The sequence below is a fragment of the Haliotis rubra genome, unplaced genomic scaffold (genome assembly GCF_003918875.1).
Source record: "Haliotis rubra isolate DU_JTF1 unplaced genomic scaffold, ASM391887v1 Scf324, whole genome shotgun sequence".
Lineage (NCBI taxonomy): Eukaryota > Metazoa > Mollusca > Gastropoda > Lepetellida > Haliotidae > Haliotis > Haliotis rubra.
In genome coordinates this window covers 341,083-358,129 of record NW_025766996.1, presented here as the reverse complement: position 1 = coordinate 358,129, position 17,047 = coordinate 341,083, and the positions used below count along the sequence as shown (strand labels likewise).

The 17,047-nt window shown below is 40.0% G+C and overlaps 1 protein-coding gene across 1 annotated transcript in view; it reads right to left on the bottom strand.

Annotated features, from left to right (window-relative positions):
- Positions 1 to 4,220: 4,220 nt before the first annotated feature.
- Positions 4,221 to 17,047, bottom strand: part of LOC124283875 (LHFPL tetraspan subfamily member 2a protein-like) — a 32,467-nt gene continuing 19,640 nt past the window's right edge. The window contains 2 exon segments of the mRNA XM_046719903.1: positions 4,221 to 6,160; positions 7,892 to 8,005. Of these exon segments, the coding sequence (XP_046575859.1) occupies positions 6,018 to 6,160; positions 7,892 to 8,005 (257 nt within the window). The 3' untranslated portion in view covers positions 4,221 to 6,017.

Here is a 17,047-nt window from a genome sequence, read left to right as displayed (position 1 = left end):
TGACTCGTGATGACTCTGTCCTGTGTTCTCGACAAAGTGAACATCGGAAGTATTCAGATAGAATCACGTGACACATAACCATCCTATTCAGATCTGTGAAGGGGCGGTGGGGTAGCCTAGTGGCTAAAGCGTTGGCTCATCACGCCGAAGACCCGGGTTCGAATCATCACATGGGTACAATGTGTGAAGCCCATTTCTGGTGTCCCCCGCCGTGATGTTGCTGGAATATTGCTAAAAGCGGAGTAAAACCAAACTCAGTCAGTCAGATCCGTGAAGATCCGGATACGATCAGTCTGCAGTCTGCAGGAGTGCATGACCTTGGTCTGAATAGATGCATGAGTTGATGACCAGGATCGGGTGGTCCCTGAATAGATGCATGTCATCTTATGCCAACTGCATGGACCGATGCTCATGACATCAATCACTGGATTGCCTGGGGCTCTTGACAAAGAGAACATGAAACATGTTTAGATAGAATTTAGGTGACAGACATCAGTCCAAGGCAGACCTGTGAAGATCTGGGTTAAAATTGGTCTTCAGCAACCCATATTTGTCTAAGAGTTGATGAACAGGATCGGGTGGTCCCTTAATGTATGTCATCCTATCGCAACTTCATGGACCGATGCTCATGACATTGATCACTGGATTGTCTGGTGCTCTCGACAAAGAAAACATGAAATGTGTCCAGATATAATCACATAATACAAAACCATGAAGATGAAGGTACAAGTGGATCTTCAGTAACCCATGCTTGTCTTAACAGTCGACTAACGGGATCGGGTGGTAAGGCTCGCTGACTTGGTTGACACATGTCATCGTTTCCAATTGCCTAGATCGATGCTCCTGCTGTTGATCACTGGATTGTTTGATCCAAAGTCAATTATTTACAGACCGACACCATATAGCTCGAATATTGCTGAGTGTGGCGCTACATGTCTAGAAGGTTTGAAATGGTCTTCATCAACCTATGCTTGTTGTAAGGGTCAGCTAACAGGATCGGGTGTCAGGGCTCGAATTAGTGCTTTGTTACTTGCACTAGTGCAACCCAACATTACAAAGTGCAACGTAGTTATTAGTCTAACTTGCACCAGGTGCAAGTCACATTTTGAGTGGGTAATCTTCTGAATGAAACATCTAAAGAATTGCATCTACATATTGCAATAAAAGCAGTGCAACCTGAATTGGCTGGTGCAACCAGGTTTTTATCTTAGGTTGCACCTGGTGCAAGTAGGTTAACATCTCTTAAATTGAGCCCTGGGTGTTCAGGCTCGCTGCTAGTTTGATACTTGTCATCATATTCCAGTTACATAGACATGACACATGATATCAATCTTTATATTAACTAGTCAAGACTCATTTATTTACACTCCACCATTTTATAGCTGGCATATTGCTGTCAACAAAACAATCCTATGCTTCACGGCATGTTCCAAAATTCTAGAAACTTCCCTTGAACACTTCAACAAATTCCCTTCACTTCAGACATTTTATCAACAATTTTCCATTAAACAAGTAATAACTTGGTTTGGTCTATATTTTCATCCCCCCAATATGTTTACACTAATATCAACTTCAGTTTTTATGAAAATCCAAGAAAATGTTCCTGCAACTTCCTCCAGAACAGGTAGACAATGGCGATGTGCAATAGCCTTAACCAGTGAAAACTATATCACTTCATTCAGTGATTTGGGATTTTTTGCCAAGACCAGACCAATTTTATTTCTTGTTTTATGGATTTTTGTCCTCAGAAAACCTAAAGGCAGGAGGGAAAAAATATATTTTAAAAAATCACCAGTCAAAGTAATATATCTTTTAAATGCTAAAAGTATTTTACTTTTGGAAATTTATTAAGTGTATATGGGGCAAAATAACAATCTAAAAATTGTTTGTGTAAGTTTACATTTTTGGCCAATAACAATAGAATTTTATTGTTTGAGCAGGGAAAATTGATTTTTATTTTTTTGTTCTTATTCTTGCAAAAATATGACCAGGTGGATCTGTAAAACAAGAAATAAAATTGGTCTGGCCCAAGGTTCAAATAAATAACAGACATGAGAAATTAACACTGTTCAATATATTTATGTACAATAGTAGGGAGGAATAACAGGAATGTCAGTGGAAGACGTCAGCTGTTCAAGCGAGATCCTGAAGAAATGACTCGGTACTGGCAGATAATATATTCACACAGACTCTAAGTTGAAATCTACGACATAGTTACAAAGTTCTTAAGACATCAACCACTTTGGTCAAACTTCTACTTGCATCAACAAACAAGTCATAATCAGGGCAAATCGGGATTCAAAGCCATGGTTGTAGGATCCTGTCACATCTAAGGGACATAACTCTCCACAGCAAAATCTAGTGTATTTCATGACTGGGCCATCTGGACACAGTTTCAGATAATAAATATGAGGATTTTACAAATGTAAAATTTACATGTAATCCCAGAATTTGAGACTCGTTCCAGAAAGTGATCTTAAAGCTACAATTATCAACCATGTTAAAGTATTGGAGTTAGGACATTTATACAGCCTTGCTCTAAGGCTGTACTGAATGAGCCCATGGATGTATAGTAATTCAATCCTCCAGAAAGGCAAGTCTAGATAAGCAGACAGTGCAGTCTATGATCACAGTCTGTTAGAGGAATATTTATATTTTTTAGAAATTATCATTTAAACTACAGTCGAGCACCGTTGTCTCCATATTCATGGGACCAGGAAAAAATATCGAGTTATCCGAACTTCGAGACATCCGACAAGGGCATATCATCAAATATCATTATGAAAGAAAACAAAATGCTTCTCAGTATGTTTTGATTCGAAACTATGATCTGTTATCGTAACAGTGAGTACTTCCTAATTAATTCCTTCTTAATTAATTCTAATTAAATAACAAACAAGTGACACCTTCAACTCAATTAGCCCTAATTAGTTTACACTACCGCATCCCTTTGATTCATGCCGCTTGTGTGGAAACAACCTCAGTTCAGAGGGACACTTGCCCATGAAAGGTAGGTGAATATCGAGTTTCTTCGCAAATATCAAGTTAAAAGGGTAATTTTGCTTGTTGGGACCATGAAATGATATCGAGATATCCAAAATATCAAGACATCCGTATCGAAGTTAAAAGAGCTTGAATAATAATAAATTATGGAGGATTTTGCCGGGACGGAGATGTTCAATCGAGACAACCGAGATATTGAGTTATCAGAGTTCGACACAACGGTGCTCGACTGTATTAATTATTACCTTAGAGACTTGTGCAAGTCTAATCATAGTACTGAGATCACTTTGCTGAACAGGGTGTTGTACAAAGCGATTTAAGGTGATCAGTGGGCTAGCAATATAAAACCGATATGGGGGATCATCTTACACACGCATGACTGCTGTAATCAAGCACGCGTTAAACAACACCCCTGGGCCATATTTCACATAAGGATTGACTGGTCCCTCTAAAATCTACAACAACACCCTGGTGAAATGTGCTGAATATTGGCTTGAAAGAATTTAAGAATTTCACAGATGTTGCACTATGTTTTTTCTATATCAGTCCTACAACTATGGGGCCATACAATTGGACTCATATTTTTTAATTGTTAAAGTGCATTGTGATAAGGCATCGTATCCAAACCAGTGATGATTTTATAATAAATATTTCTGAAAAATATCTTTTGGGCTGTCAATATTTTTTAATGTGTTTCTCATTTCCAAATTCAACCAGCAAGAGATACTGGTATGCTAAAAACATCAATAAAAATATGTAATATTTTTCACTAATTGGGTGACATATGTCATGGGATTTTCAAATTTAGATCACTTGGTAATTGTCTATAAATGAATTTGTGATGTAGGTTGAGTGTCTTCGCTTTGGAAACGATTTATTAAGAGAGTGAGTGAGTTTAGTTTTACGCCGCACTCAGCAATATTCCAGCTATATGGCGGCGGTCTGTAAATAATTGAGTCTGGACCAGAAAATCCAGTGATCAACAGCATGAGCATCGATCTGCGCAATGATCTGTTTTTTATGGCGCCACGGTAAGAGTATTTCATTTCCACAGCACCCAGCACCCGTGAAGATCTGGGTTAGAATTGATCTTCCGTGACCCATGCATGTCGTAAGAGGCGACTAATGGGATCGGGTGGTCAGGGTCACTGACTTGGTTGACATATGTCATCGTATCCCAATTGCGTATGTTGATCGTCATGCTGTTGATCACTGGATTGTCTGGTCCAGACCCGATTATTTACAGACCGCCGCATATAGCTAGAGTATTGCTGAGTGCAGCGTAAAACTAAACTCACTCACTCACTCATTTCCACAGCAGCAGGAATGAAAATTCAGAGTGTGTGTATGTGTTTGGGGGGGAGGAGGGGGGAAGGAGTGAGGAGATGGGAAACACAGGAAACAAATATAGACTCCCAAGAAGTGTTTAATTTGAAATATTCTCATGTTTAATAAACTATTCAACAAATACTTAATTAAACATAAAAATATATACCACTGAGTAAGATGTGTAATTATTTCAAAATATAATGGAGTGTAGGCACTTGAATGAACTCCATGAACTACAGTGTATTACAATACAAAAACAATAATCAAATTTATACTAATGTAAAATGTAATTTTGTAAGGTTGAGATGTTTTCATATTCAGTGAGAGATATGAAATAGGAAAATTTCTAAAATACAAAAATATTTTATCTATGAAACTGAGAGACTGAATGAAGGCATGAAGTTTGATACAATAAATGTGCTATTTCTTGAAAATATCATTCATTCATGTACCAAGAGAGGAAATATGTTTTGGCTTCCTGCATTACCTAATAGTCTGCACAGTTATATCTATAACCAATAAAACATATTATTACATAATTTTAATTTGTTTTAATTTAAAGAGTTACATGAAGCATACATTATCACATATCATTTTTACAATAATCACAAAATGGACTATGAGACAATTTAACCAAAAATAATTTATTTTTAAGACTAAAATTAGTCTACTAGTTGACCACCCAACCACGATTCTAGTCCCCATGAAGCCACCGTTATTAACACCTGTGACCAAGAATGCCCGAAAGGCTGTTGAACAGGCCACTGTCTGTATGTATTCCACTTGTGGATTTGAATGAAGCTCCTACTGATGAGTTGTCTCCCTTGGATCATGAGGGCTGACTTCATTGGTGCATCATTTTACATCATAATATACAAATGTTTAACATGCTACAAAATAGGGGAATGAAATTACAAAAGTATATTTATCTATATATACAAATACTACAAACAGATACACTGTGATTTTGTCATCTATTGTATAATTAAGTTAAATTATGTTTGTACCATCTTGCTGAGGCAACCATTTTTGAAGTCCAGTTAAGTCAAATTTCCATCTAGGCCAGTAGACACTTTTGCCTCAGGAAGATGTAGCTTAACATGTCACTGACGTTTCTTGTGTCAAATTATATCTTGAAAATATGAGTATTTTATCTTACAAGCAAAATCACCCAGAATTACATTTATGTACAATTTAACACAGATATTAACCCTCAAGTATTTAATGTCATTAAAAATGCCTAAACACATAAAATTAAACAGAAATGTAACTTTCAAAAACAGGTTCTTCATTTTACCAATCAGAAGATTCATTATTGCTATTTCTCATCCATATGACCTTTAAATTTGCATATTCATTGACAATTACTGACACAGACTATTTGCATATTATCAGTAGCTCTTTATACAGACAAAATAAGATGTCTATCATATCACAAGCTTACACAAACCATTTCCAGGCACCAAACTTCGCAAAGAATCTAAGTAGCACTGATTTTGTATGTTACATCTTTAACACACAATATGGCAAACATCCACTAATGGAATAATCCATTTCAGCTTTAAGGTGATACAGTTTCAAACCTGAAACAATTAAATGTTTTTAAGCTTTTCATCACCTTGATTGTACAAAGAGAGATTCTTGTTTCCAACAATGGAAGAGTATATTTATGTAAAAGGGGTGTTTTACACAACACATATCAGGCTTTTGCCTTCCAGCACTTCCTCTTCTACCTTGTAGGATGAAGTGGACTCATCCGCCTTTACTGACAGGAATGCACACAAGAAAGACAGAACAGTCCCAGTGACGCACAAGTAGAACGCCCAACCTGCAAAACATAATTTTTGTGTGAATTTTTTATCATCATATGAGCACGAAAATATGTCGGAATACAAGTCACCATATTTGCTATATTTGGAGCCGAGGGTGCCATTATACAAAGCAATCTTAACATTGAGGTGTCTTTGCGCTAAGGTGATTGTAACTCCCATACCCTAACATAGACTGAAGATAGTCTTAGCGCTAAGGTGACCACAACTCGCACACCTAAACACAGACTTATGACAATCTTAACACCAAGGGGTTTTTTTAAGAACAGCATCCTGGGGCCTGATTCACAATGCAATCGTAGCGCTACGACTGTCGTAAGTATATGTTAAAGTATTGAGTTACGATCACCATAATGTTATGATCGCTTTGTGAAATGGGGCCCTGGGTGCTGTTGTACAAAACAACCTTAGAGCTAAGATTACCTTCAGTCTATGTTAAGGTATGAGAGTTACGGTCAGCTTAGTGCTAAGATTACCTTAAGTCTATGTTAAGGTATGGGAGTTACGGTCACCTTAGCGCTAAGACTACCTTCAGTCTATGTTAAGGTATGGGAGTTACGGTCACCTTAGTGCTAAGACTACCTTCAGTCTATGTTAAGGTATGAGAGTTACGGTCACCTTAGTGCTAAGATTACCTTAAGTCTATGTTAAGGTATGGGAGTTACTGTCACCTTAGCGCTAAGACTACCTTCAGTCTATGTTAAGGTATGAGAGTTACGGTCACCTTAGAGCTAAGACTACCTTCAGTCTATGTTAAGGTATGGGAGTTACTGTCACCTCAGCACTAAGATTACCTTCAGTCTATGTTAAGGTATGGGAGTTACGGTCACCTTAGCGCTAAGACTACCTTATGTCTATGTTAAGGTATGGGAGTTACTGTCACCTTAGAGCTAAGACTACCTTCAGTCTATGTAAGGTATGGGAGTTACGGTCACCTTAGGGCTATGACTACCTGAAGTCTATGTTAAGGTATGGGAGTTACGGTCACCTTAGTGCTAAGACTACCTTCAGTCTATGTTAAGGTATGGGAGTTACGGTCACCTTAGGGCTAAGACTACCTGAAGTCTATGTTAAGGTATGGGAGTTACGGTCACCTTAGTGCTAAGACTACCTTAGTGCTAAGACTACCTTCAGTCTATGTTCAGGTATGGGAGTTACGGTCACCTTAGCGCTAAGATTACCTTCAGTCTATGTTAAGGTATGGGAGTTACGGTCACCTTAGTGCTAAGACTACCTTCAGTCTATGTTCAGGTATGGGAGTTACTGTCATCTTAGCGCTAAGACTACCTTCAGTCTTTGTAAAGGTATGGGAGTTATGGTCACCTTAGTGCTAAGATTACCTTCAGTCTATGTTAAGGTATGGGAGTTACGGTCACCTTAGTGCTAAGACTACCTTCAGTCTAGCAGCTAGAGCACTTAATACATTGATAATATGGTATTACTTTAGAGGTTTAAGTTACCAACAAGTATTCCAAGCAGTGATTGAACTTAAACACTGGGTTATGATCATTATAGCGAAAAGATTTGTTAAAAAAATGGAACTTAATCATGTTAATTAAAACATAAATTTGAAAAAAAAATTCCCAATTAGGTTATGATTAACTATAAGCATAGAATCCAAGTTAAATATTGCCTATGGGTAGAGCTGGTCGGAGGGAAACCCATTCTACTGGGATATTGATGGAAGATTGGTAAAATCGGTGTGAGACAATATTGAGTGACAGACTTACCCAGACTGCACCTGTCCATGTAGAAGGGGTCTGCCTGAGCCCCGCAGTACTTGGTGACCATGTCGCTGCCCCAGCCTGCAGGGTACAGGATCAGTCCCAGGATGCACAGCAACCCTGCAACATATATCGCATCGTGTGAAACACATATTGAGTATGTGAGTGAGTGAGTGAGTGAGTGAGTGAGTGAGTGAGTGAGTGAGTGGGTTGGTGGGTGGGTGGGTGAGTGAGTGAGTGAGTGACCGGGTAGGTGAGTGAGTGGGTTGGTGAGTGAGTGGGTTGTGAGTGAGTCAGTGAGTGAGTGACCGGGTAGGTGAGTGAGTGGGTTGGTGAGTGAGTCAGTGAGTGAGTGACCGGGTTGGTGAGTGAGTGGGTTGTGAGTGAGTCAGTGAGTGAGTGACCGGGTAGGTGAGGGAGTGGGTCAGTGAGTCAGTGAGTGGGTTGTGAGTGAGTCAGTGAGTGAGTGACCGGGTAGGTGAGTGAGTGGGTTGGTGAGTGAGTGGGTTGTAAGTGAGTCAGTGAGTGAGTGACCGGATAGGTGAGTGAGTGGGTTGGTGAGTGAGGAGTGGGTTGGTGAGTGAGTGGGTTGTGAGTGACCGGGTAGGTGAGTGAGTGGGTTGGTGAGTGAGTGAGTGGGTTGGTGAGTGAGTGAGTGGGTTGTGAGTGAGTCAGTGAGTGAGTGACCGGGTAGGTGAGTGAGTGAGTTGGTGAGTGAGTGGGTTGTGAGTGAGTCAGTGAGTGAGTGACCGGGTAGGTGAGTGAGTGGGTTGGTGAGTGAGTGAGTGGGTTGGTGAGTGAGTGGGTTGTGAGTGACCGGGTAGGTGAGTGAGTGGGTTGGTGAGTGAGTGAGTGGGTTGGTGAGTGAGTGAGTGGGTTGTGAGTGAGTCAGTGAGTGAGTGACCGGGTAGGTGAGTGAGTGGGTTGGTGAGTGAGTGAGTGGGTTGGTGAGTGAGTGAGTGGGTTGTGAGTGAGTGCATGCATGAGAAGGTGAGTGAGACAAAAAAATCCTTTCTTCCAAATAACCTCCAAACCAACTGTTTAAACACTTATATTCAATCATGAAATAATGAATGTGGATCACATGGTCTCAATAAAACAGATCCTTGTTCATGTTATCAACCATTGCTTTGTCAGGTCAAGACTTGATAATTGACAGACCAACAGCTGAAATATATCTGCCTCCTACATCAATATGCAAGCACTCTCTAATGAGGCCATTGATGAAATAATAAAGCACTTTCTTCACCCATTACAGCACCCTCAACGCAAGGACCCTTCATAATAAACACTTGGGGATAGACTTTCAACACGCCTGTATTATAAACACATGCCAAACCCCTCCGATCAGCTGGCAGCCAACAGACCTTCAGTATGGGCCTGCCACACTCAAATAAACAAAGTTCACAGGTTTCCAGGCCCTGTATTTGTTGCTGTCGTGTAGTTACTAATGTTGGGAATTGGTTAAAATCTCATAATTGATGACTGGTTCATTACAACTGATCAATCATCGAAAATAATTGGTTAGCATCATTTATCAAATTTTCCTGGTTATGTTTGTTACTGCACAAAGAATAAAGAAAAACACATTTGTAGTTCTTTCGGGGGTTTTCCACAAATTGCACAAAATGCATTTGCAAATTTCACATCTTTAAAGGATGACTAGTATGTTAGAAACATAAATTTCATGAAGACTTTAAGATAAATTCAATCATGACTTGGAACGAGCTTGTAGTGCTTAAGAAATGTAACTGATAAAACCAACCTTGTGAAATATATTGTTCATGCAAATAAGTGTTCAAAAATTGTTTGTGTTCGGTTATGAGAAAACAAGATCCATTGCTTGGTCGTTTAGTCATTGCAACTGATCTTCAATTATTTCAATTAATCGGAACACCACTAGTAGTTACTAAATGTTTCATATTAACCAGGATGTATGCCTTCAGATTTGGGGTTGAATCTAACTTCCCTTTGTATGACACAAAGTAAATAAACATAAAAAGATGTTGACGATATTGATGAGGAGGAGGAGAAGAGGAGGAGGATGTTGGTGTTAGTGATGATGATGATGATGATGATGATGATGATGATGATGATGATGACAAGCTTAAACCTGCTACACTGGACACAGAAAATTCAAGGTCTCAGGACAGTATAAAGCGATATATAAACCTTATAAACCTTAGGGAGCGAGGTGAGTGAGTGAGTGAGTGAGTGGAGTGAGTGAGTGTAACATACACAGCATAATATGTACAACGCATCTCAACATCTGTTGATGGAGATAGTAGCCATGTACTTATCATGGAGTGAGTGAGTGAGTGAGTGGGTGGGTACATACGTGCGTGCGTGTGTGAATGAGTGTAAACCTAATCTGGAACTCTGCAGCCTTCTTTCTGGAGTATCACAGCATCTCAGGGGTGTGGAGAGTTTGTTCAAGCTCATCTGGCTCAGTTAGTGTGGCATTTTAAACATTTGTCGCAGATAAATGTGGAGTTAATGATCCAACACGAAAATTGTCTGAGAGTCAAATGGTACAATTCGTGTTTGCAATCAGTTGGTTTTACTTGTAGTAAGAGCAAGATGTTAATAAAAAATTATGTAACTGCTAGATAGTTTAGTGAAATTAGTTTATTTGTTGAGAGACTTTTTGATCAACATTTTAAATGCTTGTTCGTCATCAATCATTTTTCAGATTAAGAGTTATCCCGTTCAGTTGCCCAATTTTAGGAACATAGAAATATGTTATCATGTTTAGTTGATTGTTTTTAGTTTAAATTCAAAAAAATCTATTTACTACTTTTTAAAAAAGTATTTAACATTTTATATGCCACAACCACAAATATGTTGCATTTCTCTATATTTAAAAAGAAGAAAAATAATCAAGCTCATGGGTTGAAGTAGGAAACCTATACTACTCAAATTTTGATAGGGTTCACTACATATATCATGGAAAGACATAACCTTATCAAGACTGGAGTAGTATACATATTTTTTGCCCCACACAATAGTAATGGCATTTTCTTCCCTCTTCCGGACCAAACCAGGGGAAACGGAGTAATTGGCAGAGTGTTACAACCGTTACCACATGTCGAAATAAATCTTTTATGTTGAAAAGGTTATTCAGTCTATTGGAGCAAAATCGTTTGTAAATGGGTGAAATGGGAGGGGGCAAATTTAGAAATGTGTTTCAATTATTCAATTAATGTGTTAAAACAAATTCTGCCTGCCATTTTACAGGCTAGAAGAACCACTGCACCGAGAACGGAAGGTCTGAGACCATAACCCAGTCATTCCAAAGGATGTCAAGGAATGATACTTGCTGTTTGGCTAACTGACATAGACTTATACATTGTCTCTGAAATATATATATTTTGAAAGATGGGAGATTCAGAACAGGTCTGCAGAAAATCTAGACTTGCTTGATTTGGGCTTTAGCATTGTAGAAATGCATCGGAGGAAGGGAAAATAATGCGGTTCAGGGTCTGTGAGACAGGTTCTGCCTGCCTTTATAGGGATAGAACTGGTGTGGTCAGCCTGTGGTCGAAACTTTTACTGAGTGGACAGGTACTTGTAAACTGACCTTGATCCAGACTGTCAATCCATCCATCCATCCATAATCAAGATGCTTAAGATTGACTGATTGATTGATTGATTGATTGATTGATTGAGTTTAGTTGCACGCCACACTCAGCAATATTCCAGCTGTATGGCGGCAGTCTGAAAATAATCGAGTCTGGACCAGACTATCCAGTGATCAACAGCATGAGAAACAATCTACACATGACATGAGTCAACCCAGTCAGCGAGTCTGACAACCCGATCAGACGCTTAAGAACAATCGTCAATGACATGAACAAGTATAAAAAATGTCACTAACTTTTAAAAGATAAGTTTGTCTTACAACACCCCGTAATTTGAATATTGACAATGTTTGAGACAAACATAACAATAAGAACAGTCATCTTGAACAAGACATTACACCCCATCTCCCTGACAACAATATTGTATTAGCATCACACACCGATCCACTCAACCCAACCCAACTCCAAAGCCAGGTTTCTAGTTCTCAGGTTTGAGATCGTTCCATGATTTGTTTGGGTCTGATTTCTCCCAGAAGTTCAGTTTCTCTGTCTTGTCTTTACCAGACTATCAACCAAAATATATGACACACCCAATCCTGACATAGAAAAACATCATCTCATCCTTAGCCATGTTTTTATTGCCTCTGGGGGGCACTCCCCCATCGCCCCCCTCCTCCCCAACAGAATACCCTTCCTCCATGGCATTTCAAACAAAAACAGGACATCCTGAAAAAGAGGAGAATGAAATAACACCCCCTCCCAGAAAAGTTTAAAAAAAGAGAGTTTGTAAAGAGTTGTCATATGTTAGCCAGCTTGATATTAACTACATGTTTGGAACCTCCCGGGGATGACACAGGTGGCACAGGAACGCACTGGTTAGTATTGGATAGTTTAGAACATCAGTAGTTGGACACACACACTCTCATGTCACCCTACATCTCTCTTGAAACTGAAGTTGAACACACAAACATGTCATCCCTGGGAATGTCATCGTATCCCAATTGCGTAGATCGATGCCCATGCTGTTGATCATTGGATTGTTTGGTCCAGACTCGATTATTTACAGACCGCTGCCATATAGTTAGAATATTGCTAAGTGTGGCATGATTAAACTCACTCACTCACTTTCTAGGACACAGTAGTTGAACACCCTATCTATCAGGAAACTGTAGTTGAACACCCCATCTATCAGGAAACTGTAGTTCAACACCCCATCTATCAGGAAACTGTAGTTGAACACCCCATCTATCAGGAAACTGTAGTTGAACACCCCATCTACCAGGAAACTGTAGTTCAACACCCCATCTACCAGGAAACTGTAGTTCAACACCCCCAACATCTGTCCTTGGAAAGGTAATTACACACTACCCCACCTCCATAACTGTCCTGGGAACTCCGAGATCACCTGTTCCCTGACATTTCCCTGCAGTAGCCTCACTATCTGACATTTGCCTGGGGGGACATGTGCTGGGGGGTTGGGGAGAGGGAGGATGTATGTTGTGGGAGGCTGAGGGCAAAGGGTGTAGGCAGCCGCTATTATACCTGTCACATTATTTGTAGAACATGACAAAACATGCACTACATCATCCCCTGACCTCTACATCCCTCATCATCAACTAATAACATCTCCTACATCACGGGATAGTTCATCCATAGCAGTTTCATCTCAGGCAGAGACAACTAGACTTGCACAAGTCTCTAACGCAATAATTGTTAGTTTCTTTATTTGCTGTTTAATGCCTAGTCTGTCGTACAGACCCTGAAGTAAATATATCCAAGAAAGCCCACGCAAGTCTAGAAAATGTGGCAAGTCTAGATTACCTCAAAGTCTCAGGGTTCCTTTTCATTATATTTTATTTTTTTTACTATGAACTTTTTTTCAGTAAAATATGTTCATTTCAGAGACTCGTTGTTAGTCTATTTAAAGCCGAACTCAGCAATATTCCAGCTATATGGTGGTGGTCTGTACATAGTCAAATCTGGACCAGACAATCCAGGAATCAACAGCATGAGCATCGATCTACACAATTGGGATACGATGACATGTGTCAACCAAGCTAGCGAGCCTGACCACCCGATCCCGTTAGTCGCCTCTTACGACAAGCATGGGTTACCGTAGACCAATTCCAACCCTGATCTTCATAGGTTATTATTAGTATACTGTGATTGCAACAGTGCATAATTTGGTGCTATGGCACACAAAATACTGAAATGACATGGATGAGTGAGTGAGTGAGTTTGGTTTTATGCCGCTTTTAGCAATATTCCAGCAATATCACGGCGTGGGACACCACAAATGGGCTTCACACATTGTGCCCATGTGGGGAATCGAACTCGGGTCTTCGGCGTGACGAGCGAACGCTTTAACCACTAGGCTACCCCACCTCCCCTGACATGGATGAAATACTTTCAATGTGCCCAGGTAGCAAGAATTAAATGATAAAAATGGGATAAATTTGACCAACTCAAATGATTTAAAACCTATTTTTGCACGTTAAGGATGCTTCATGGATCCGGTCCCTGGAGTCCTTATCTATACTGAGTCAAAAAAGAAACTTCACAAAATGTAATTTGAAAAATAATGAATAATTTTTCTCTGTCAGTGTATCGAGTACATCACACAGATCTCAGCAATGTAATAGTAAAAATTTAACCATCTTACCATCTCTTGTTTTTTTATAGTGCCCTGAAGAAAGAATGTGAAGTTTCTTTTTTGACTCAGTATATTTTATGTACCCTTGCCTATTACAAAGATAGAATCACTGTTGAGGCTTGGATTTCTCATGCAGTGGAAACTTGGAGCAAGGCTATGAGACCACATACATCGGTTGGTATATGATCTCAGGCAACACCACACTACATCATAGATAACATCTGGCAGATTTGGAGGAGGGTTAAGGGGGCACATCCCCCTTTTTAAGACTTCCATCTAGTCTCTGAAAGGAATGTATTTTACAGAAAAACAGTTTCTAAATCATCCTAATAAAATATACTGAAAAGGAGGCAAGATAATTTCTTCATTGAAATGTGGTGAGCTAGACTTGCCACATATTCTTGACTTGGGCTGAATTGAGTTTGTTTGTTTCAGGATCTGTATGACAGACTACCCTTTCTTCTGATGCCTTCAGGGGCGGTGTGGGTAGCCTAGTGGTTAAAGCGTTCGCTCGTCACCGATGACCAGGGTTCGATTCCCCACATGGGTACAATGTGTGAAGCCCATTGCTGGTGTCCCCCGCCGTGATATTGTTGGAATATTGCTAAAAGCGCCGTAAAACCATACTCACTCACTCACTCAGATGCCTTTAGAGCCAGCTTCTGTAACTGTCTCATCATAAGATACGAGTAGTTACAACTACGATGACTTTGGAGAGGTGACTTGTGTTTCACTGATAGCGTGTTTTCACGATATTTTCTACAAAATTAGAATAATTTTAGTTCAATTTTTTCATAACTTCAGAAATATTTTGAGAATGCATTTGATGCAATAATATGAAACCAAGTATTAAATCAATTCTTATTTATTGGTTTTGTAATAAGCGAAATACATGTTATCTCTATTAAACCTTTCGTTTATCGCTGCTGTGAAACATATTCCACCTTGTATAACATGTTACTGAAACAAGCTCAGATGGGGTAAGGTGCTGACAAACCCAGAGACATGATCAGAGCAAAGCAGGATTCAAACCCAGAATGGTAGGTTCCTGATGTGCCAAGGGACACAGCTAGTCCACATAGTTCTAGTGTCCCCAACCCCCCGCTGTGATATTCCTGGAATATTGCTAAAAGCGTAAAATGATACTCACTCACTCACTCACTGCCCCTCCGTACAGCACCTCACTCATAACACAGTCAACTCACTCACTCACCCACTGCCCCTCCGTGCCAGCACCTCATAACACAGTCAACTCACTCACTCACTCACTGCCCCTCCGTGCCAGCACCTCATTAACACAGTCAACTCACACTCACACTGCCCCTCCGGTGCCAGCACCTCATAACACAGTCAACTCACTCCACTCACTCACTGCCCCTGTACCAGCACCTCATAACACAGTCAACTCACTCACTCACTCACTGCCCCTCGTTAAGCACCTCATAACACAGTCAACTCACTCACTCACTCACTGCCCCTCCGTTGCCAGCACCTCCATAACACAGTCAACTCACTCACTCACTCACTGCCCCTCCGTTGCCAGCACCTCCATAACACAGTCAACTCACTCACTCACTCACTGCCCCTCCGTTGCCAGCACCTCACAACACAGTCAACTCACTCACTCACTCACTGCCCCTCCGTGCCAGCACCTCATAACAGTCAACTCACTCACTCACTCACTGCCCCTCCATGCCAGCACCTCACAACACAGTCAACTCACTCACTCACTCACTGCCCCTCCGTGCCAGCACCTCACAACACAGTCAACTCACTCACTCACTCACTGCCCCTCCGTGCCAGCACCTCATAACACAGTCAACTCACTCACTCACTCACTGCCCCTCCGTGCCAGCACCTCACAACACAGTCAACTCACTCACTCACTCACTGCCCCTCCATGCCAGCACTCCTCATAACACAGTCAACTCACTCACTCACTCACTGCCCCTCCGTGCCAGCACCTCACACACAGTCAACTCACTCACTCACTCACTGCCCCTCCATGCCAGCACCTCACAAACAGTCAACTCACTCACTCACTCACTGCCCCTCCGTGCCAGCACCTCATAACACAGTCAACCATAGTTTTGCAATGCCGAGACCATTATTTCCAAAACCTTGAAACATCGCTGACTGTGCGAAACACATTCCCAGCTCACTCACGATTATTCAGTTATTTAAGAAGAGTAATGTTGATTCACCATGGGAAACAAGAACATCGACACCAAAACATACATAAAAGTAGAACTAAAAACACAACCCACTTTCCTATTGGTTCAAAATACATTTCTGTAAAATATGATTGATCCAACAGCTGTTGTTGTACATAAACATGTAAAAAAATGACGAGAGCGTTGAAATAATTCAGAAAAAAATTGCCATGTCAAAATGACCTAGACTTTATAACACAAGTCTACGAACATGACACGGGTTCAGATATTCAAACTATTTCACGCTTTTTAAAGAAATGTTCCATTCCGACAGAAACATCTGCTGTTTTGTAGAAACATGTAACATTGATAAGACAACGTTCATTGTCGCTGTTAACATACCAAGAGGTTACGTTGTATGTTTTTCTAAAAAACGTTCACAAACTGACTCTAAAATTAACTCTTTTGAATATTTGCAGTTATTCTTGTTTTTTTCACAAGACCAGTGTTTTGTTTAATGGAGTAAGAGAAGTCAATATACCATGATTCGGAAATTTGAAAGAGTGTTTTTAAAACCTTTCCCTGTAATGGTGGATTTGGTTTATTTAAAAAAGCACTGATGTGATAGTTTTTTTCAATTTTCAAAATAAACATATGTTATTATTTCTGTTACATTTACATTAAGCGATATCTTTGCATGCCACAACCAATTTTGGGTTGTAATTCTGCAAGCTTGTTTAACACTATTTTAATACAATATGTTTAGTCAGCAAAA